The sequence below is a fragment of the Pelobates fuscus genome, chromosome 13 (genome assembly GCF_036172605.1).
Source record: "Pelobates fuscus isolate aPelFus1 chromosome 13, aPelFus1.pri, whole genome shotgun sequence".
NCBI classification, from domain to species: domain Eukaryota; kingdom Metazoa; phylum Chordata; class Amphibia; order Anura; family Pelobatidae; genus Pelobates; species Pelobates fuscus.
In genome coordinates this window covers 14,524,943-14,548,725 of record NC_086329.1, presented here as the reverse complement: position 1 = coordinate 14,548,725, position 23,783 = coordinate 14,524,943, and the positions used below count along the sequence as shown (strand labels likewise).

The 23,783-nt window shown below is 40.2% G+C and overlaps 1 protein-coding gene across 3 annotated transcripts in view; it reads right to left on the bottom strand.

Moving 5' to 3' along the window:
* JAG2 (jagged canonical Notch ligand 2) overlaps positions 1 to 22,772 on the bottom strand; it is a 76,821-nt gene extending 54,049 nt beyond the window's left edge. For 2 of the 3 annotated variants that reach the window (XM_063440171.1, XM_063440173.1), the window contains exons 1-2: positions 22,536 to 22,772; positions 20,659 to 20,991 (exon numbers count right to left, since the gene is read on the bottom strand). In XM_063440171.1, the coding sequence (XP_063296241.1) occupies positions 20,659 to 20,991; positions 22,536 to 22,652 (450 nt within the window). In that variant the 5' untranslated portion in view covers positions 22,653 to 22,772. Of the gene's footprint in view, positions 1 to 20,658; positions 20,992 to 21,365; positions 21,452 to 22,535 lie in introns of those variants that run through there. The other variant, XM_063440172.1, reaches the window with a different exon arrangement.
* Between the last annotated feature and the right edge of the window lie 1,011 nt (positions 22,773 to 23,783).

Below are 23,783 nucleotides of genomic sequence, written 5' to 3'. Positions count from 1 at the left end.
GCCTTTTGCAACCATTGACTTGCAATGGTTATATAGCGCCAACAGATTCCGCAGCGCTTTACAGTGGGTGGACAAACAAACTTGTAGTTTTAACCAGACAAGTTGGACACACAGGAACAGAGGGGTTGAGGGACCTGCTCAATGAGCTTACATGCTAGAGGGAGTGGGGTAAAGTGACACGGGAGCAGACGGGTTGAGGGCCCTGCTTAATGAGCTTCCATGCTAGAGGGAGTGGGGTAAGGTGACACAAAAGTTAAGGGTAGTACTAGACTAATGACAGTTGCAAGAGAGGAATCAGTCGGGAGCTATTAACAGTTTAATTGATACGCTTTTATGAAGAAGTGGGTTTTTAATGATTTTTTGAAGGAGTGGAGACTGGGTGAGCTTTAACATGGGAACCAGAGTTTGGACCCTGAACCAGTGACTAGACACCAATGATTAAAGGAATACATTGCTAATAAGATTTTGAGTTTGTTTAGGAATATAGAAGAGATTCGGGGGAGGGAGAGAAAAAATTCACACATTCAAGTTTTTCTAAATCTTTGAAACTTAATATACAAAAATAGCCTGAAAACAAATTTTTTTCTTAACTGTGTCTCTAAACGTTTCGTTGCTCAAGGCTCCACAGTGTTCTGAACTCTGTTTACACCAAGGCAGTTCAAAGAATGTAATGCAATAAAACAAAAAGTCACACTCGCGGCACCAAAAGTGTAAAGATCTCATTACAGAGAACACAAAATATATAAATAAATCAACACAATTCCCTTAAGCCTCTGCAGAACTCCTCAATCGAAGTTAATGCATATGCAATCAAGTCGTCTGAAGCTTCACACTTTTACAATGACAGATGAGGAATGTCTACTTTCTCTTTCAAATGAATGGAAAAGAGCTCCCAGTATGTGTTTGCACAGTGCTACATGTATATGTTGTACCATAGAAGGCTAGGAGGGGAATCTAGAATGGCCGCTATGGACCAAAGCCAAAAAACGTGCTGTAAAGGCATCATTTTTCGGGGGTAAGTATAAATTTTACGTCCAATCTGTTCAGATGGAATGATCAGAAATACTTAAAGAAGGATCGATGAAACAAACATTAGCTGGCAAGATTTGATGGAGAAAACACGATTTCCGCTATTGTGGAGTTCATAAAGTTGCATTTATAGCAGTATTGGATTTTCTTTTTAATGTATGAAGCTCCTTAATAACTAAAAATTGAAAAAGCAACATGGGCGAGGTCAGATCTGTGGCAGCCATTTTGAGGCTTTAAAAAAAATAAAAAAAAATATAAAAAAAGTCTATTTACATCTTTTAAATATCAACATTAACGCATGGGAGGGAAAAAAATCAGAAGGAAAAGAAAATTTAAGAAGTTAAGAGCAAGCACAAAAAAAAAAAAAAAACAACGTCTAGGCATTTCAAGCTTTCTGACTCGGCAGTCTACAAAACTCAGAGATTCTAGCAATTGGATAAAAGGTGGAAGAGGAAATGGGATGCTGTAACTGTCTGGAGTACCACATGTGGCATATTGTCTTGTCCTGAGTCATCAGCTGACCAAAGTAAGGAGTGCTTTAAACTAGACGGGAGAATGAGGAATCAGCTGTGTACCGGGCTGGGAGACAAGCCAGCACACGAGTGGATTATATTTGCAAGAGTACAATGTAAATTATGGGACTGAAAGCACTGCTGCCGTTGCTCTGTTTACCATCAATGTACCATGCACAGTCTCATTTATAATATCCCATCTCACATTACAGATCAGAGTTATAGGTCTGGAAACACAAAAAGAGGGACTGGGTGTTGGCTCTGTCTACGCTTCTATGCCAGTTTAAGATTACATTTTTAGACAAAATGATATTTGAATACCGTAGTCATCCCCTCTAAGCAATACATTTGGCACTTCCTAAAAATAAATAAATAGGTTTCCAAACATTTATTAGAAGGATTCTCAGTTTTTTTGTTTTTTTTTGAAGGATGGCCAATTTAGAGAGAGAGAGAGAGAGAAATAGAAATATAACCTCAATATTTTATGAGTAGGTGCATTTGCTGAAATGGTTTTGATTATTTTTTAATGTAACCATAGAATTGTCTAACATAACTACCATTATGGATATAAACATATTCCATGGTTACAATTAAGCATGCACATTCCACAACCACCTGCTGGAATGATATGACTTTACTGCTATTTAAATCCATGAATGACGATAGTATGAGAGGAGCACTCACTTTTATTTTTCTTAAGAGTGCAAGGATTCCATCTCCACCTTCCCAGAGGCTGGAAAAACAGTAACGTCTCAACTGTCTTTAGGCATCACATTGCTCGATAAAGACAAAGTCGAAACGTTGTTTTGATAAATAAAGGGGTATCCTCTCTTCACAATAAGGATTGCTGGGCATTTATTTATTTATTTGGCTATATAAAACCAGTTAGAATGTAAACCTACTTAATATTCGTTAAAATTCTTTTCATAATAAATAACAGCTACATGAATATAATTTTATCTCTGAAAACAGACACTTTGAGATCCGTCACAGTAGCATGACAACAGATTCATTTATGAACTTCTATTCATCAAACTAAACCGTAATGTTGTACAAGAACAAACAAAAACAAAACCAAAACAGAATTACAAAAGTCCTCTTTTAATTTTATAATTTAATGAGACAACCAAACAATGGGGTATTAATACAGATCCATTAAAAGCGATCATATTTGAAAGCAACAGACTCCACTGATCTTTTAGGAGTGAGAAAGAAAACACAAAGAGGGGCAGGCTAGTAAGATCTCTGACAATAGTCCCAAAAGACAGGTGTATACACACACACACACACACACACACACACAAAAAAACAAACAAAAAAAAACACAAACAAGCACACCAACACAGCACTCCTGTGTTTTATTCAACACAGGAGTGCTCCAGGCACCTACATAGAAAATGTTGTATGGCAATGTGGGTGTTGCATAAAATGTACTTGTCAGGCTCTGTCTGAGCCAGAACAGCTACACGTGAATATATATATATATATATATATATATATATATTCACTGTGACTACTCAGCACTGCAAGAATTACATTTCAGATTGGGGAACAGCTGTTTAAGTAATTTTGCAGTTATGAAAGTCTCTGTTTTACATATTGAATAACTTATACGTGTTGGGGCTCACCCATAGTTATCAAACCTCTCTGCACAGATCAGTTCAGCTCAGGGCTGTCTAGAACATTCAGAAATATAAGGCGAGCTGAACTACAACCCCCAAAAGGCCTGTGCTTTACTTATTTATGGCATACCCCACTAATATTGGATTAGCACAGGGGCAGAAATGATGGGCTTAACCTCTATTCAGGAAACAGCAAGCTATAGAACTTAACCATGAGAGAAAATAAAATACTCCTTTTATATAGAGGCCAAAAGCTACAAGGTGCATCAAAATCGTGTGTTGAAGCGGGGATTTAAAGTGGCCTTTAAAAATAAAAAAATAGAAAAGGTGGTATATGGTACACGTCACAAATTTGGGAAGGAAAAAAAGTTTTTACAAAATAAAAAACACTTTTGTTGTAACCAAATTCTTTAAGGATTCACAAAACACGTAATCAATAAGTCTGATATCAGATGAGGGAGGAATGGACACACTGACCTGTTCACGTCATGATTAGGAACAGATAACATGCCACTACATTGGAAGGCACAATGAGATCTGCCTAACACTCCATGGCTGAAACACTCAGGTTTGGGATTAAATGGTCTGCCTTTCAAAGCATGTTCTGATCAGACAAATTTAAACACACACTCCCACTGTAATAGTCCTGCCGACATCAGATGACAGAGCCGGCCTATTGGGGACAGGAGGATAGGTTGAAAATAGTGTCACATGAGTACATGGTGTGATTTCACATGTCTGTTAACACTCCCGTTTCATTAAACACAAATAATGTCAGAACATATTAATAGGGAGAGAGGGTTAAGGACATCAAGAGGTGACATGAAAAAGGGTAAACACCAGAGGATAGAGGGAAAATCTAAAATAATAAGGTATAAGCGCAGCATTCATACAAGCACCCAAAAACACCCAATTGTGCATCTGGGCTGACACTAGAACCAATGTAGCTTTATGTAGAGGTTCTGAGGCATACAGCAGCATTGAAAAACGCAGCGACGACCACTTGAGTACTTCCTGAATTCTGTCCAGCAAAGATTGCTCTGAGTGGGCTCTAAAATAGAAATCAGATTTCTCCCTGGACCAGCAAGCTGGATAACAAACAAAACCAAAAACGACCACACATTAAAACAAGAATGGCTATCCATCTGATGAGACTTAAATATTCAAATTCAATAAAATAAGCAAGTCCCTTGGGTACAAATCTACTAATATTCTCAGGAATAATAATGTGCCAACAACAACCTGTCTCCAAGTGCCGACAGGCATCCTATGGTACAGAGAGCGTTAGCCACTCTATATTAATGGATAACCGTGTGAGCAGTGGATTTGCCTGCTGGTAGCCACTGATGCCATAAACCAGTGCAATTGCTGAACATTAGCTGCAGATCATTTTTTGAATGGCAGCTCCCAGCACTTGCAAGGGAGATTTAAAAGGGACAGTATAGGTACCATAACAACGCAATGTCAATTATGTTTTGGTGCATGGAGGCGTGCACGCTAACCTCAAGATAAACAATTCTCAAAATCAACACTGGAGGCAACTTTGGGTTTAAACATTTCCATAATGATTGAACCCATTGAGGTAAGAGTGTACCCAGGAGCCTCTTGGTATCATAACTACTTAATCTAGATAATGTTATGGTGCCCAGAGTGTTCCTTTGATTACCTTACTTCGTGAGAATTAGTTGACTCAGATGAATAATCTTCTGTTTGCCACAAGTAAAATTCCTATGAGGCCATCATTTGGGGTGAATTGCCAGTAAGCTCAGCGGTAAAGCATTGCACGAATAGTACACCAAAGCTGAAATTTGTTGAACTTTACATTTGTTAATTAACAAGTTACGGTTCTGTTGCAGCATGAGCAGTTTAAGATCTGTGTTCACATTGCTGCAGCTGTCAAACCTAGCAGTCAGGTAGTAAAGAAGGGTTTAAATTTTATAACAAGCAGAGAGCACGTCAATAAAGTCCGTCCAATTTATCAACTACAGAAACCAAGACCCTGCCAGGAATTGAATGCTGCAACCCTGAGGTTTAAACACGTAGTACCGCAACACAGCATTCTTTAACCCCTTAAGGACCAAACTTCTGGAATAAAAGGGAATCATGACATGTCACACATGTCATGTGTCCTTAAGGGGTTAAAAAAGAAGAAAAAAAAAAAAAAGGTTCTTTTTTTTAATACAGAGGAGTCTATGGTTTTAGATCTTTTTTCCCCCTTACACAGGGTTCCATCATTCGTGACAACGAGTTGACGGATATGTCAAAAATATTTCAACTAGTGTTAAGGGGGCGAATTGCTCGGTTACATTCACCCTATCTGGTGATAACACAACTCAGATGCTTTGTACTGTATACACTAAACTGCTACTGTTATTGCAATTTCAAGGTATATTTTTACAAAATGGATATATGTAAAAATAAACTTTGATAGAAACTTCAACATGCATTTATGGTATTTGCATGCATGTTATTGCTTGTCCAGATAAAAAGAAAAAAAATTGAATGGAAGCAGGCCAAATATCAAGCTGCTTGAATCTACAGTAATTTATTAAGGGAGTTACTCATCATTCGCAGAACACCAGAGGAACTATGGCGGACAGGTCGGAGAACTAAACAAGTTTACCATGTGTGAAACGGTTTCATGTTCGTTCAGACTCTGGTGTCCTTTAATCTGGTTACATACACTGCCGTGATGGGCCTTTAAAAGGAAGACAGTCAGATATGAATTACAAGAATGGAAAACTGAACATCCATTAACCATCCAGGTTACACCTTATCCACAGGGCAAATATTAAATGCACACATAAGTGAGTTAGAACCTATTGCTGGAATGAATGGGTATGGTTCGAAGTTGGAGAGTAATCTCGGCTTTAGCCATACGACCTTGTATTCCAAGCAAGCTTCTCAAAATTCTGGCCCTTTAGATGTTGCTGAACTGCAACTTCAAAGAATTATGAGAGTTGTAGTTCAGCAACATTTTGAGGGTCAGAGTCTGGATAACCTTCTTCTAATGCAATAGCTATGAATCTGGATAGCATGGTTTATACATAGACGTTTGTGTTTTATAAAAAGCAACCATGTGGCAAGTGGATTAAGCAAAGCTATGAATAAACTCTAAAAGAAACACCCCACAAAGTCACAGGATGGCTGGCACGTTCTACAGAAAAAAAAAAAAAAAAAGTATATATATAGTAAAAAACAAAGAAATAATATAAATAAAATACAAACGATACACAATAATATTACCAGCATTGTCATGGAGGTGAATTTCTGTGCAAAAAATATCACTAACTCCCTCTGCCACCTTGTATTTTCACACTTTCGTGATGCTAATCTTGCCGTGTCGTGCTCTCGTGCCGCCATCTGCTTTAATGTTTTAGACCGGGAAGATTAAAGCCCTTTTAGTCACTTGAATCCTGCCATTTAAACAAGAATTGCCCACGTCACTGTAAAGACATTCCGTGGATGTATATTTGGAAAGATTCAGTTCAAGAGGACCTCAAAAATAACTTCACCCGACATATTAGCTAAAGTTCAACCATCACGAAATAAAGAAACTGATAACAAAACAAGTAAATACCATGTCACCCAGTGAGAGAAAATATTATAAATATACACACGCAAAGTTTTAGTTCAAAGAGAAAAAAAAAACAAAAAAAACAGAAGAATAGATTAAATGACAAAATGCTTGGAGGTTTCTCTGTAGACCAGTTCTAGCAGAGGGTAATACCATGGTTTCAGAGAGCTTATGTAAATGATAATTACTACAAGTCAAGTTATCTAGGCTCAGGCCGTAATTAATACTGGCAAGAACATGAAACGTGCATGTGGCACAAATATTGACACATCCATAGGGGGCCCTTAATTTCACCCATGAGTCAAAAAAATAAAAAAAGAGGGGGGCAGACAGAATAAAAACACAAGGCTTGCGCAGTGTTAAAGTTGGTATTTATCTAGCTGAATTCTAAAAGATACTTAAAAAAAAATAATGGCCAACTCTCTCGCTCAGATCTGCCATTTTAGTCGTCCTTTGGCAGAAGTGCATGCTTAGCTGCCAAAAGATCAACCTGCTTGATAACAAGGTGAGTGTGCTGCTGGGAAAACCAGGAGTTCTTGAGTCGGGTTTGCACATGCTCCAAATCAAGCATCACTTACATGGCAGCTGTCAGAGATGGAAACCCTCTCGAACGTTAAAGGACCACTAGAGGCACCCAGACCACATCAGTTTAATGAAGTGGTCTGGGTGCCAGGTCCCCCTAGTGTTAACCCTGCAGCTGTATATATAGCAGTTTCAGAGAAACTCCAATGTTTACATTGAGGGTCAATCCAGCCTCTAGTGGCTGTCTCCCTGACGTTCATAGGAAAGCATTGAGTCATGCTTTCCTATGGCAAGTTTGAATGCGCGTGTGGCTCTAGACACTCATGTGCATTCTGAGCCGAACGTCTGGTTTTAACCCCTTTAGCCCAGTGGGAGGGGGGCCCTGAACCCAAGTATTACATAGTGCCAGGAAAACAAGATTGTTTACCTGGCACTATAGTGCTCCTTTAACATTTGTTCTTAATTATGTGCATTAGGTCTTTAAAGTTAACATACCATCCAGGTTATGGACCTTTCATTATTTAAAATGCTGGGAAAAATAGAATATATATATATATATATATATATACACACATATATATATATATATATACATATACACACACACACACACACACACACACACACACACACACACACATATATATATATACATATACACACACACACGTCAGTAATTTCAAGTCTCACAGATTGTAATAGTTTTATTTAAAAACTCCTCACCAAGGCATAAAAATAATGGGGGTTTAGTTACATTATATGATCATACATTGCATAAGCCTGCCACAACGTCAATGTACCCCATTCTTGGCAGGTCCTACTCTATAGACAGATTTTGCTTTTCCTTCAAATTTTAGATTATCATTTGGTGCCACTGATACAGAGGTGAAAAGTGTTCAGCAGGGTTAGAATACATGGTGTTATAAGAGAATAAACTAGAAGTACACTCTTTCAACAGTGGATTTATACAGGGTATAAAAACAATGGTTTGACAAATGTGGACAAAAACTAGATGCAGAATAGGAGATGCTATAAAGCAAAGTTTAACCTTCAGTGAATGCAATGCACATTACAAATTCAAACAAGCTACACTTTAGCATTTTAATGTTCTTTTATTATGGTAAAGGAGATCAAAGTAGTTTCAATTCTTAAAATGGATATTATAGTCACCAAAACACATTTAGCTTAATAGAGCAGTTTTGGTGTATAGATCATGCCCCTGCAGTCCCACTGCTTAATTCTTTGTCATATAGTTAAATCACTTTGTTTATACAGCCAGATCACACCTCCCTGCATGTGACTTGCTCAGCTTTCCTAAACACTTCCTGTAAAGAGTGATCTAATGCTTCATTTAGCCAACCTGTTTTGGTGACTATAGTGTCCCTTTAACCCCTTAAGGACACATGACATGTGTGACATGTCATGATTCTCTTTTATTCCAGAAGTTTGGTCCTTAAGGGGTTAAAGATTACTTTGGGGACATTTATTCAACTCATTAACAAGAAGTATGCTTTATGTTCCACAAACCAGCAGTTCACGTGCACTCAATTTTTGTTCCCACTGAATGGCATATAGTTAGACGGTCTACACAAAGGATCCTACTCTTGCATATATATATATATGGCAGACGTTCTCACCGTGGTATAAATAGATACAGAGATAAAAAAAAAATTATATATATATATATATATATATATATATATATATATATATAATATCACAGTACAGTAACAATAAAAAGTAAATGCACTCACTGTTGTAGAGCAACAGTAGTTTTGCTCAATCCATATTGCCTAGGCAATACATTCCCCACCAAGGAAATGAATGACCAAGCGTCAAGATAAAAGCAGAAAGGTCAAAGATGATAATCACCAATTTAATTGGAAACAGTGTATAAAAGCAAGCAACAAAAGGCACCAATGCATTTCACAGCCTCTTTCAACGTGTTACTTCACTGTTTAAACAGCAGACTACACTTCCAAATATAGCGGTCACATGACAGTCGTGTAACCGTCCGGTTATCAACATAAGAATGGCACATAAAAAAAAAAAAAAAAAAAAAAAAGATAATAAAGGGCCAACAAAATTCAATATAGCAATATAACTTGAAATAAAATAAGCTAGGAGCGAAAGAGGAGTGTAAACAAAATGGCGCAGACAATGAATGTCACATGATCGGCGCAGCCACAGCAAACTAGTAAAAGTAATGAAGACAGCATAGGGATCACATTAAGAAATAGGAGTCTTAAAAACTTTCAAAGTATTATAAAAAAAACAAAGATTAGGGGAGAGAGAACAGTCTCAACGAGATGGTAGTAATATGGTGCCAGTTCATGTGCAAAGCAATAAAATAGTAGCATGGTTCAAACCTCCAACCCTATTGTCCGGTTCCATTTAAAATGTACCAAATATCCCTCTTATCCCTGCCCCATTCATTGCAAACGTTTCTTCTAAGAATACGTCTAGGGTCATTACATTTTATATAAAATGAGGTTTTAAAAAAAAAAAAAAATGTAAAAAAAAAAAATATGAAAAAAAAAAAATATATATATATATATATATATATATATATATATATATTATTTTTATTTTTTTTAATTTAAGTCGGCTTTCTCTTTCATATCCTCTATATGTGGGAGAGGGGGAGAGAGAGACACACACACTTTGACATTCCCCTCAAGCTTCTAAATTCCTTTCATAATTTAATTCACATCCACTAAAGTGGTTATTCCCTATAGCCTTGCTCAGAGATTATAAAATGATTAGGTCATCTGCAAACTGTGCACATTTTTAAGGGGAGGATATTGGTTAAATAAATAAAGTCTCTCGTGGCAATAATGGTACATCAATACACTAGAATCATCAAAACTCACTCTCACATATAAAAGGTGTGCATTGGTACATTAATTAAAATGGACTCTATAGTCCTAACAACTTTAGCTTAATGAAGCAGTTTTGGAATAGAACATGCCTCTGCAGTCTCACTGCTCAATTCTCCGCCATTTTGGAGTGAAATCTATTTTGTTTGTTTATACAGCCTTGGTTACACCTCCCTGAATGTGATTTGCACAGCCTTCCTAAAACACTTCCTGTAAATAGGAGATCTAATGTTTGATCTTCATTTGTTACACATTCTGTTTAATTTAGAATTTATCCCCTGCTCAGTTAATAGCCAAGGCTTCAAGAAACCTCCGGTGTGTGATTAAAGTTCAATTTACAGAGCAGGAGAGAAACACTTTAGAGCACATCTGATTGAAAATGTTTCCAGGCAGTCCGTCACAGCTAGGGGAGGTAGGACTAAAGTTGCATAAGCAGAAACAAAAGTGATTTAACTACAAAATGGCAGAGAATTGAGCGGGGAGCCTGCGGGACATAATCTATATACCATAACTGCTTCATTAAACTAAAGTCGTTTTGCCAACTATGGGAGGGTGAGAAGTAGAGAGAGAGATGGATATTTCTACTGGAGAGCTTCTTGCTTGTTTTGAGGCATAGTGCACCATGTAGAGGAGAGGTAGCAGATATCCCTCCATATAGAATTGCAGCTGCTGGCTGGAGGTCCCTACCCTTGAACCAGTGGGGTGATCATAGTCGACACCCTGGAGGCCTCCTTGTTGCAACGGGAACTCACAGTGCTGCTGTACATATTCAGCAGAATATACAATAACCCCCACTTAACATGACGGATGCCGCTAGACAGAATCTTGAAAAAGGCACTGTCCACATGCAACAAGCTACTCAACCATGCCAAGCAACACCTCAACTCAAGACCCAGCGTTATGCATCTAGCTGCAAACTACGCTCTAGGACGGGCTCAAATAGAGCACTATAAGGTTGAGTACAGTCCGTTGCTGGTTCTTGGTTCGATCTGGCCAACCCAATGGGAAAACAAAACTTTTTACAACTGGTAAAACTGGGCTATTGTGCTTGAAGCACCTATCACCATTGTTGTACTTTCCTCTGCCTGTGAAGGGCATAGGTTAACCTGGGTTCTGGAACTGGGACTTGTGCAATATACTATTTGTCTCGACTCCCTCCAATGAGACCTGTAGAGTAATTACCTTCTGTGTTTTATCTTTATGGTTTGTAAGTGGTACTCAAGGTCTTTGTTACTTCTAACCTCACCATTTGAGGAGCCTCCTGGGTGGCTATACGATTGAAAACTCGACTTCTCACATCGCAACCTCATAAGCATACCATGTTCTATGTTTACACCATGACCTTAGCGGTACTATTTTGTGCACTCTGTACCGGTCTTTGTCCGATGTGAGACAATTCATAATAAATTAAAAATAGAATATTGTAACTATTGAACAAAAATCCATGGCAAGCTATATGGTTTGAATGTGTTGCATTTAGCTTTTATTTGGCTCATTATTCAACAATTGGCTTTAAGGTTTCTTTAAAATACAAGTTTAACACCCTCTCAGTGTTACAACAGCTCAAAATAATAATAGGAAACCCAATGTTGTTTACATCCAAGGAGAGCTCCCAACTGAGCTTGTGTGTGTGTTTATAGCAGCATTAATTGATTTAGTCCAAAAAGCTGAATTATATACAAGAGTTTGAAGATAAAGAGAATGCTTAGTGTGTCCCTTTAATGTTAACGGTCTGCATATGGTGTATATGCATTGTACCATATCACCTGTGGTATTAAAAAGGAACTTCCATTCTTTGAAGACATTCGATAATACATTTTAAAAAGTTGAGTGTAGAGGGATTTTTTTTACCAAATATCAAAGTCTGGATGAACACACTGGTGCAAACTTTAACTACTGGCCACATCATCATCACAATTTATAAAGTGCCAACAGATTCCGTGGCGCTTTACAATATTAGGAGGGGGGGGGGGGGGGGGGGGATTTAACTATAAATAGGACAATTACAAGAAAACTTACAGGAACGATAGGTTGAAGAGGGCCCTGCTCAAACGAGCTTACAGTGTATAGGAGTTGGGGTATAAAACACATTAGGACAGGAATTAGCAATCAAATAAGGTGGGAGTAAAGCAGAGCTGGAGGAGAGAGTAAAGTGCTGCCCTTTAGGAGAGAGTATAGAGACAGGTATGTAAGGTAGAGGTTACTCTGGGAGGCTTTCCTAGAGATGGGTTTTAAGGCAATTCTTAAAAGATGCAAGACTAGAGGAGAGTCTGATGGCGGTAGGCAAGCTATTCCATTAGAAGGGAGCTGTCTGCGAGAAGTCCTGCAAGCGTGAGTTGGCCGGACGGGTGAGAGCAGTGGACAGGAGAAGGTCATTGGCAGAGTGGAGAGATCAAGAAGGGGCATTCCTATGGGAGATAGAAGACGGGCTAGAATTGTTCAGTGATTTATAGGTATGGGTTAGCACTTTGAATGGACTTGTGCAATATACTATAGGATACAGGAAGCCAATGCAAGGACTGACAGAGGGGTGAGGGGGAAAAAAAAAAAACAAAAAAAAAAAATCAGTCTGGCGGCAGCATTCATTACAGACTGTAGCGGGGCAATACGGCTTTGGGAAGACCAATTAGGAGAGGGTTACAAGAATCTATGCAGGAAATAGAGCATGGACAAGCTCCTTGGTAGCATCTTGCTTAAGAAAAGGGGCGGACGTGGGCTGTTTTTTTTTAGATGGAACCTACAGGATTTGGCAACATACGGGATGTGAAGCTCGAAGGTGAGGCCAGAATCAAGTATGACGCCAAGACAGCGCACTTGCAAGGATGGACTTAAGTGGATACCACTAACGTAAAGGGCAAAAGAGGAGGATCCGTATTAGGAGGAGGAAATTCAAGGAGCTCAGTTTTAGAGAGACTGAGTGTCAGAGAGCAGGAGGACATCCCGTCAAGGATGGAAGAAAGGAAAGCAGTGACATGTTGCAGGACGGCAGGGAAGAGGTCTGGGGAGGAGAGATATATCTGGGTGTTATCAGTGTATAGGTGGTAAAGGAATCTGTATGAAAAAAATATGAATCTATAATGGAGATAGTCTGTCTGGGTGCGAGACTTCCTTCAGGAGCGTTCAGCACAATGGGAGCATCTTTGCAGGTATATTAAGAACCCAGTACTGCAGGTTCCAAAAACACTGGTTCAATTCATGGACAGTTTTTATTAAGGTCTCCGAAATAGTGTCTGAAACATGTTGGCACTTTGTTTTTTATTAAATAAATTGTATTATTTACTAATACCAGTGTTTGGTCTCATTTTGTAAGCCAGCAGATGCAGATTTGATGTAACGCCTATGACGCATAATATTTCTTTACCTTGTGCAAAATAAAAAAAAAAAAATTGTCATAATGTAGCATAAAATAATTTTCACTTGTGTAGTCTCAGAGGAGAGACTTAATGAAGGACTTTGTAGAATCACTGCTATCAAATATGTATTTTTCACAGCTTAAGAAAAGAAACAATTTTTTATTTTTTAAATCTCCAAGTTTAAATGAAGGTGGGCAGGGGGACTAGTTTTGCTTTATGTATATGGCAATTTCTTGCACAAGGGAGAGTTTCAGACAACATTGGCATTTTCACAATGAACGGTCACTTCCAGAGAGGTTCCTGGTTTATCTTCCAGGCATTGAAAACAGGAGGGTGGCATTACTAGGTGAGTGTTTTAAGTCTGTATATTTTCCTTCTCACGTTCTCCTGGTACCTCCATCCAAATGGACAAATTACTCATGGGGGCCGGGGGTCCTCTTAACGGCTAAAAGTGGCATTGCTGCTTTAAGAATGGAACAGTGAAAGAAACCTACCAATAAAAGCACTTTCCAATAAAGTCTATAAATATCTGACCGCATTATCTCCAATCTAAGTGAATGAGAAAAGTGGATATATTGTCCCTTTAAACACTACAGTCACTCTCAGTCTATCATTGCCATTGAGGTTGGATGCAATCGATAATGTAGATTCCACAATACCAACGGAGCTGCATATGGGGCCCACTCACAAATTATTCAGCTCACAACTTCGGAATAGCCCCTCTTAGCACAGTAGCCGCTATTCGTAGCATTACCTATGGTGGCCCTTTAAATGTATTTGAATCCAACACAGTTAACCAAACGTAATTATTGTTTCCTATGTTTGAAAACAAATTGGCACGCATGGCTCGGCTCACAGTTATGCAGTTATGTTTCTAGGAGAATAAACATTGAAAATATTTGATTTAAAATAGCTTGCAAGGTACAGTATTTATACACAGATGGCAGCTTCATGAAAGCAAGAAAAAGAAAAAAAAAAAAAAAAATGTAAAAAATTAAAATAAAAAAAAAGCCAAAACACACATTTAGGTTTTCCCAGAAAAAAAAAAAAAAAAACGTAGGGAAGACATGTTGCATCATGTTGATTGTACTGACATTAACGATAGTAAAAGGTCAGGGGTCACTGGACTATATTCAAGCAAGGGAGGGAAAGATGAAAAAAATAAAAATCTTATCCCAGGTGAAACTCGAACAGGTGTTTAGTTTCTGAAGCTTCTGTCCACAGGGCACATAATTGGTTACTTAGACTATTATACGGTTCCTTAGCAACAGACTATAAGCTTCTGAATCAACGGTGACAGTGAGTGCCATTTAGCCTTGAATTTCTGCACCCCCACCACATAATAGAATTTTGGAAGATGCTTAAAGACACAAGCAGTTTAAATCGTGGATAAAAAGCAAATCCTAAATTACTTATAGTGGAGAAAAGGGGGATGGGGAGAGAGAGCACAAATTAAAATACTAATGTGCTCTACAAGACATTTTAAAATCTCCATTTCATTTTGGCTTTGATGTTGCACAAGGAGAGCGCAACATACTGCAGGGGAGAGGGGGGGGGGGGGGGGGCTGCCAATGCAATTAGTGTCCAGTTATGTACAAGCCTGTAATTCCATTTTAGATTTGCATTGACAAACATGCAAAATGGAGGCAGTACATAAAGTCCTTTTTTGCACATTACCAGGAGCAGAGAAATTAAGTGTTCATTTCATGAACTGTACTATGTAGGGGGGTGGTTCCAGCTCCAACCTTAATGACTAGCCACGGGGTCTCCTACAAGAAATAGCGCAGTTTACGAAAAGCAAGTGGAACACGTTCAAGGCCTTCAGTGTAAGTGAATACGCTTCCTGAGCATGGAATGCAACTTCCAATAATTCCCAGCATTCCATGTGTCAGTAAGCAAATGGACAGGAGGACTGGCTAAAAAGCACCAGCCACTTCCTGGGTGAGGTTTACTTTACAGATCAGAGCCTCTATTCCAAGTCCCAGGATTTACAGTAGGGAAGACAGACTTATTAACCCCTTAAGGACCAAACTTCTGGAATAAAAGGGAATCATGACATGTCACACACGTCATGTGTCCTTAAGGGGTTAAGGGCACTGTAGGCATTAGAACCACTGCATCTCATTGAATTGGCAATAGTGCCTGCAGTCCCCTGGCACTGTCCTTACATCTTACACCTATTTTAAAGCAGTTTAGCTCTGAAAGCGGCTCCTTGGTCTCCTACAGCCCCGGCCAAGGCAGAGATTACGCACTTCCTTCTCGCTGTACGGAGGAATATCAGCAAGGGGCGCTGTGAAAGGCTGAAAGCGGTCAACTGACACTCTACGCCACCCATTGCGGTTCACGCTAATGCCCCAATGACGCTGCTGGAGATGGGAGTTGAGCCTCCAGCAGTGAATGGGGTTAAACTGCAATCACACACTCCAGACACCATGACCACTTCAGGGATTTGATGCAACCCTTTAATTACAAGATTGTGTTTAAAAAGGACTACGATGTACATTAAAACAGAACACTCCAAGCACCATAAACAATACAGAACACTATAGTAGTTATGGTTCCAGGTGTGCCCTGGGGCCCATTATAAAAGGAGTCAGTTTTATGGTTTTAGTAATTGCAGTGGTTATGGTACATGCACAAATCATGAAATGAACAAGGCAGCATGCTAATAGGAAAGCCATCATTTTTATTTAGAAGTGCTGGTGTGAATATGGCAGTAATGACTATACCTTGGTAGTGCAAATGTAAACTCCAGGTCAGCGGTTTTTAGTGTCAAGGCAAAGCATAATTGATTCTTAACTTTAGTTTAGGGACTTGTTTAAATTAAAGAGTAAACTCATGAGCCATTCTTACAACGTAAAGTGGTACAAAAGATAAATTCTGCAAAAGACCATCAATTAAACTCTTCTCATAAGAATAGTAGTCTATTTCATACATATAGCTCCTAACTGCCCTGTGTTTGAGGCTGTTCCAATTTTGGACTCCTACTAAGCAGTCCCAAAAACCTGTCCCCAGATAGCACTGAATAAGCACCTCCAACAGATTTGAGCTATGCTGCAAACCCCCATAACGAAGCTCAGCCGAAGACAAAAAGTTTTAAAAGCAATCTGTGCATATGATGCCCTGTGTGTGGTGGGCCAGTTAGGCTGTCACCAGTCTAGTGTGCACTTATACAGGCTGTCAACTCGTTTGGGCCGTCTGCCTCCATTCTAATCTGGATCACTCCTTTTAAGCGCAGGTAACACAAGTGGTGTCACAGTCTTGCACCCGGCTTCTGATCTCACACTTCCCAATGTTGAATGGTAGTGCACCTGTAGAATGGTTGAGGACAGTTACCGGATAACAGATTACTAGGAGGTCTCTTCCCAGTTATTGGAAGCATTAAAATGGTATGGATAACTAGTTTTGGGCCCCAATCCAGTGGTTAAAAAGTTGAGCTTTTATAGAGGTCATTTTTATCACAAACCGCAGAAACCCCACAAATTCCACTAATTACTGTCCTCGACAAACTATAGAAAAATGATAAAGACGTCGCAACTAATTTTCACATTTGCATCGCCCTCCTCCCCCCCCAAACCCTCCCCTCATAGTGAAATATAGAGAGGGCGCACACACACAAGATATTCCAAGCATTCAACTCGGTCACAATACAGATATAGTATTCTGAAGAAAACCTTTGCTCTCCTGCACTCATGGAACGTCAGCCTATAAATCAATCTGTTACCTAGGGGCAGAACACATGCTTCTGAAGCTTCCCCTATGGCTCTCACCCTACAGTAAAATCATCCATACCGCCCTGCACTTTCACGCTTTTAAAATGTAACCGTTTTGCAGCAAGAAGTACACAGATATGAGGGGGGGTGTTCTGACATCCCCCCCCCTTATTTTCCAAGATGTAGTGCTCATGTTTAGTATAATTGCATTGAAGCATAGTTCATTCAAGTCTCTGATCACCAATATCCAAACCATTTTATTAGATTGGTCAATTAAAACCTGCAGCCCCTTTCCAGTGTGCTTACTGAACAGAAACACAATATTGAAAGTGTCCAATTAACTAACAAAACAAAACAAAAAAAACACACACAACCGACAATCATATTCTGTACAGTCATTGTTGTGCAAGGGGTTAAACAAAATGAGAAACTCACAATGAAGATATAATGCTTAGACAGTGTTATTACAGTCCATACTTAAAACCTTTCTTAGACACACACACACACACACGAGAACAGAAAGCTTGCGTTTAGTGTTTTGATAAGCAATTATCAGGAAAAGGCTGTACTATATTTAAAGAATAGGGATCAGTTATAAGTGCTACATCTCATTTATTGATTTTTGGTAACGTAGGCATAGTGCCGTCTTCCAAAATATGACAATGTTCCAATAGGGACGTTATTATCCACTGGGTCCCAAGGACTATAATCCAAAACACCTTCACGACTCACGATCTATAATGAGAATACCGAATTCTCTGCACACTTCACACTGTTCTTAAAAATAAACGTCTATAAATATTGCAATACATTCGAGAAATAGTCTGCACAAAATTAAAACAGGCCCAGTAGCAGCAGACACATAGTGGCCATGCTTTTCTCACAAAATTAGGTTTTTAGAATAAAAAGTTTCAGCCAATGTGAATCCGTATGTGAAGCATAAGATTAAACGTTACACAAAATGAAGGCATTTCATCAACACTTGAGGGGTAAATTTAGATGACTGGATTTTTGTAATGCAGGGGGAGATCAATGATACTTGCTGCATGTGATCTGAAGTACAGTACACCTGTCTCAGTCAAAGAGGAAGGGGTGTGTGCCGGGCCATAAGAGAGATTGGGGGAAGGGAGAAGATTTGTTACATGAGCCATTGGTGAAACCTCATGTTTAATACACTTTAATCTCACACAGAGCCAGTACTACTGACATGCCTCAGACTCACACTAGGATAGGGTTTCTAACAGTCAGAGGAGAACAGGAGACCCGCCGATTCTACGTACGGTAATGGGGAAAATGACCACATGGAATGGAATGGCATGTACAGTTTTCTGCTACATACATTTATGAATAGTAAATAAAATGCTGTAAATGTCCTATAGACTATTTTAAGAGCGGCATAGGATATGCATACATATACCGAAGGGAAACCGTACAAAATGCAAAGAATTTGATTAAAAATTAGATAGTAAACCAGCCAAGTTATGGTTCATACAACAATCAACAAAAGGCAAAGAGTATCATGGAACTACATGCTAAAATGACGTGTGTACAAAGATTATAGTGTTCCTTTAAATTAGGAACACTGAACACACATAAAAATAAAGCTTACAGTTCCAGAATGATATAGAGGGATTTATTGGAACACCAAAATACAGCAAATTTAAAAATATAGTTAATAGCAGGACATTTGTACATTATCCAACACGTATAGCTCAGTTTAGCTAGTTATTTTAGAATTTGTAATTCGGTTTTCTATGCACTGCAATTTAGCATTTGGGGAATAAACAGATTCTGATACACAAAATTCATCATATTGTAGAAAACCCCAATTTATCAATGTGAGCTAATTATTCGGCAGCTTTGCTTAGTGCAGAACTTCAGAATTTCTTATATAAAATCGGGTAGCCTCGGTATCTATTATAGCAAACTGCATAAAATCAACAAAAATTTGACTTCTTGATTTCCACAATAGAAAGTTAGAAGCACAACTTAAACTGAAAAGTGTGCCCAGAATTTAACCATATTGGGGATATGCTCACTGAGACACAGACAATTAATAGAGTCCCACCCATGCAGTAGACTTTACTGCCAACCAGAGTCATTCGACCACAGCGTTCACATATGCACTAGTAAGTTTGTGGGCAGAAGCCCCCCCCAAAAAAATACAATTATTAAAGCAACACACACACACACACACACACACACACACACACACACACCTTGGCTCAAAGCCAACTGTGCAACACACCCTCAATGTGTCAAGGCAGTCCCCAGAGGAGACAAACACTGAGCCAGCCCCCATTCCCAAAGCACTGCCTGTCTACCACCTGTACTCAAACAGACATCATGGTCCCCAGGTAATTCCAGACGCCACATTTAAAACGTCATCTGAACCTCCTCTCTAAATATCAGTCTATTAGATCTACTACACAAACATGGCCTTGCATCTGTGTACATATTGCCAACATGAAAAAAAGGATACATCGTTTTGCAAAAAAAAAAAAAAAAACATAAAACTTGTTATATAACACAAATTCCTTAAAAATCATTTTGCAGCAAAAAAATAAAAAATAAACAGCATCCTCAAAAAAAAAAATATAATAAAAATTGTTAGACATACTATTAAAATATTTTTTTTCAAGTGCCTTAAGAACTTTGCAAATGTTCCACCAAATCGCTTACATCAGCAAACATTTTATTTTTAAAATACAGAATTTAATTTTATTTTTATTTGAAGAAAAAAAAATAATAATAATAATAATTGAGTGTAAGAGGCAAGGCAGGTGTCACAGGGTAGTAATCTTAGGCAGTGTCACTATAACCATTCAGAGCTGCACCCTTTACAATTTGTAATCTGCAAACCACAGTTACTGTGAGACGCTCAGGTGCTGGTAACCACGCAAAGTCAGGTAAATAACATACACCTTCCTAAGCAAGACAATGCTGGCTCCAAGGCAGTTTAACCCAACTGCTAATTTATAATCTATACACAGCAAGAAAACCAAACTGGAAAACCCACTTAATAATTCAAACAAGGAGATTGCAAAACACAGGCTGCATGATATTGTACCAAACAAAGCTCCATTAATTATCATTTTTTTTTTTAACATACATTATCAAACTTGGCTTTCAAGCAAACCTCTGTCATTAAAGTGACAATTCGACAAAATACAGCAAGTGGTAGCGCAGTCTTAATTAACCCTTGGGGTGCTTAACCCCCATGCATGTAGTATCTCTCTGGCAATGAAATAACAGGAGGGGTTAAATCATAAGTCAGCAGCTCAGGGACTAATACAGGAGGGAATATTAAATCCCCATCCCAGGGGCTCCCAATAACACAGAATGTAAAGATGATGGGAGATCAGAAAAGGTGTGACTGTATAAAACACAGGCGTTCTAATAAATATACTAAAAATGAAATAATGTGACTTTATAATAGAGCGAGACCTACCGGCCAGGCAAACTGGAAAGGGATGATGATCCGGCCACTGTCGCCAGGGCTGTTTTTTCCCGGGTAATTATTGTTATATTTGTTGTTCAAATAAAAAGTATTCCCACCGAGCACCGAGGTAGATCCGGAACCGTAGTTGCAGGGCCCCGTTTGGGTGATCTTGGCCTGGAACTCCTTGAGGCAGACCCTCAGGTAGGTGTCACACTGGTCCTTGCTGCAATCCTGGTTGTAGGCGCTCTTCAGGTCGTCGCAGCAATCCCCACTCGCCAGCTCGCCGTTCACATTCTTCAGCGACTTGAGCTGCAGCTCGAAATAACCCGTAGAATGGGATACCTAAAAATAGCACATCAAACGGTAGGCATGACTAAGGGGGAACGGGGTACAGAAAAAACAAACATCCCCCATACCCAGAGATTGGGAGGCCTGGGGGACAGGTAAACCAACACCCCTTATGCCTATTCATTGCTGCCTACAGACAGGACTCCCGGCCAATGCATTTCTGCCCCCCATACCCAGCCCATGCATTGCTGCACCCTATACTCAGAGAAAGGACCCAAAGCCCGTACATTGCTGCCCCCATACCCATAGAGACAAACTCCATCCATGCATTGCTGCCCCCGCATACCAAGGACCCCCAGTGAATGCATTGATGACCCCCCCCCCCCCACTCCCCAGAGATAGGAGCCCCAAGCCCATGCATTGCTGACCTCCATACCAAGTATCCCCAGCCTATGCATCGCTGACTCCCCAATTCACAGAGACAGCCTCCCCCCAAGCACATACATTGCTGCACCCCCATACCCAAGACTCCCCAGCCCATGCATTGCTTCCCCCCCAATCATTGCTGCCTCCATTCCCAGAGAAAGGACCACCCAGCCCATGCATTGCTGCCCCCCATTGCCAGAGAAAGGACCACCCAGCACATGCATTGCTGCCCCCCATTTAACAAACAAGACCCCCATTCCCAGCTATTGGGTGCAGCTCCCATCCCCTGCCTCCCAAGGCTGGGGGGCCGCTATAGAGAGGCACGCACAATATGCAGACAATGCACCATGCAGAGATATAGAGGTGGAATGGCTCTACAGATTATTATTAGTATAATTCCCATTTAATATATATATGTACATATTATGGGGGGATAAAGCCAGAATGAGAGCTCAGGTTATATAATCAGTAATACTCGGTAAGTCGGTCTGCTTTGGGGGAGCCCGGGGACCCCCATATTGTTAGGGGTGCTGCATGCACAGCTCGGGGGAGGCAGCCTGAGGGTGCTGGGTGCAGGGTGCAGGCTGAGGTGAGAGAGATATGGGTGAGGTGTGCAGGCTGAGGGTGAAAAGGGTGCTGGGTGCAGGCTGAGGTGAGAGTGATATGGGTGAGGTGTGCAGGCTGAGGGTGAAAAGGGTGCTGGGTGCAGGCTGAGGTGAGAGTGATGATGAGGTGAGGTTTGCAGGTTGGGAGTGATCATACGGTGAGGGGTGCAGGCTGAGGGTGATGATATGGCTAAGGGCAGGCTGGGAGTGATGGTGAGGGGATGCAGACTGAGGGTGATATGGCTGGGAGGCTGAGGTTTACAGGATAGGAGTGATGTGGGTGAGGTTTGCAGGCTGGGAGTGATGATGAGGTGAGGGGGTGTAGGCTGAGAGTGATATGGCTGAGGTTTGCAGGCGGTGATTGATGATGAGGTGAGGGGTGCAGGCTGAGGGTGATGGTATGCCTGAGAGTTATGGTTTGGCTGAGAGTGATGTGGCTGAGGGTTGCAGACGGTGAGTGATAATTGGGTGATGGTGTGGCTGAGGGTTGCAGGCTGAGGGTGATGGTATGGCTGAGGGTTGCATGCAGGCGGTGAGTGCGGGGTGTCAGATCCCGGGGTGTCTTACCTGCACCCAGAAAGTTACGATGAGCCAGCCCAGCGCGGGGAGCCGGGCGGCGGACATGGCGGGCGGTGTGACGGTAGCCCGGGCCGGGGGCTGGTAGCCATGCACTGAGGAAGGCATCGAGCGGAGCGAGCGGGGCTAGCTGGGTCCGGAGCCGCCGCGATCAGACATGGGATGTCAGGACAGCTCCCAGCAACTACTCACAGCGCTGCCCTCAGCAGGCAGGCAACATGTACGGCGACAGACTGACAGCCGCCACAGCCAATCACCGCCCGCCCTGCCTCATTCATATTCATGAGAGGCCGGCCCGGGGGCGGGGCCAGCTCTGCAACACTGGGAGGGAGGGGAGGCAGAGAGACGGCACAGCCAGAGCGGAGGGAGGGAGGCAGGGAGGATGGATAGATACAGGGGCTCACTGATTGACATTATTATTATTATTACATATACGGTATATATATATAATATGTACATTATTATTATCATCAAATTGCAATATAGGCAATATTATTATTATTATATATAATATGAACACTATTATCAAATTACAATATATACAATATTATTATTATTATTTTATATAATATGTACATTATTATCATCATAGTATAGTCGGGCGAACATATGCGCTGGTCGGTCCGCCCCCTATTCGTCATCATTGAGTAAACTTTGACCCTGTACCTCACAGTCAGCAGACACATTTCAGCCAATCAGCAGCAGACCCTCCCTCCCAGACCCTTCCACCTCCATGACGAAAAGGGGGCGGACCGACCATCACATATATTCGCCCGCCGCGTTCGCCACGAACAAGCTATGTTCGCCGGCGAACGGTTCCTGGCGAACAGTTCGGGACATCGCTAATTATAACACATACATTATCATATATATATATATATATATATACATATATTATTACTATCAAAATTTTATAACATGTACATTATTATTATTACATCATATGATAATATATACAGTATTATCATCATATTATAATATCTACATTATTATCATCATATACTACATACATTATACTATATACATTATTATGATCATCATCAAATTACAATATATACATTATCATCACATTATGATATATAATATATACATAGTGATTATTCTGATATGTACCACATCACCAAGCTCTGTGATAGGTATTGTGTGTGTAATAACACCAAACTCTCTGATAACATTATTAAAGTGATATACACAACATCACCAAGCTCTGTGATAGGTATCATGTGTGTCTGTGTGTAT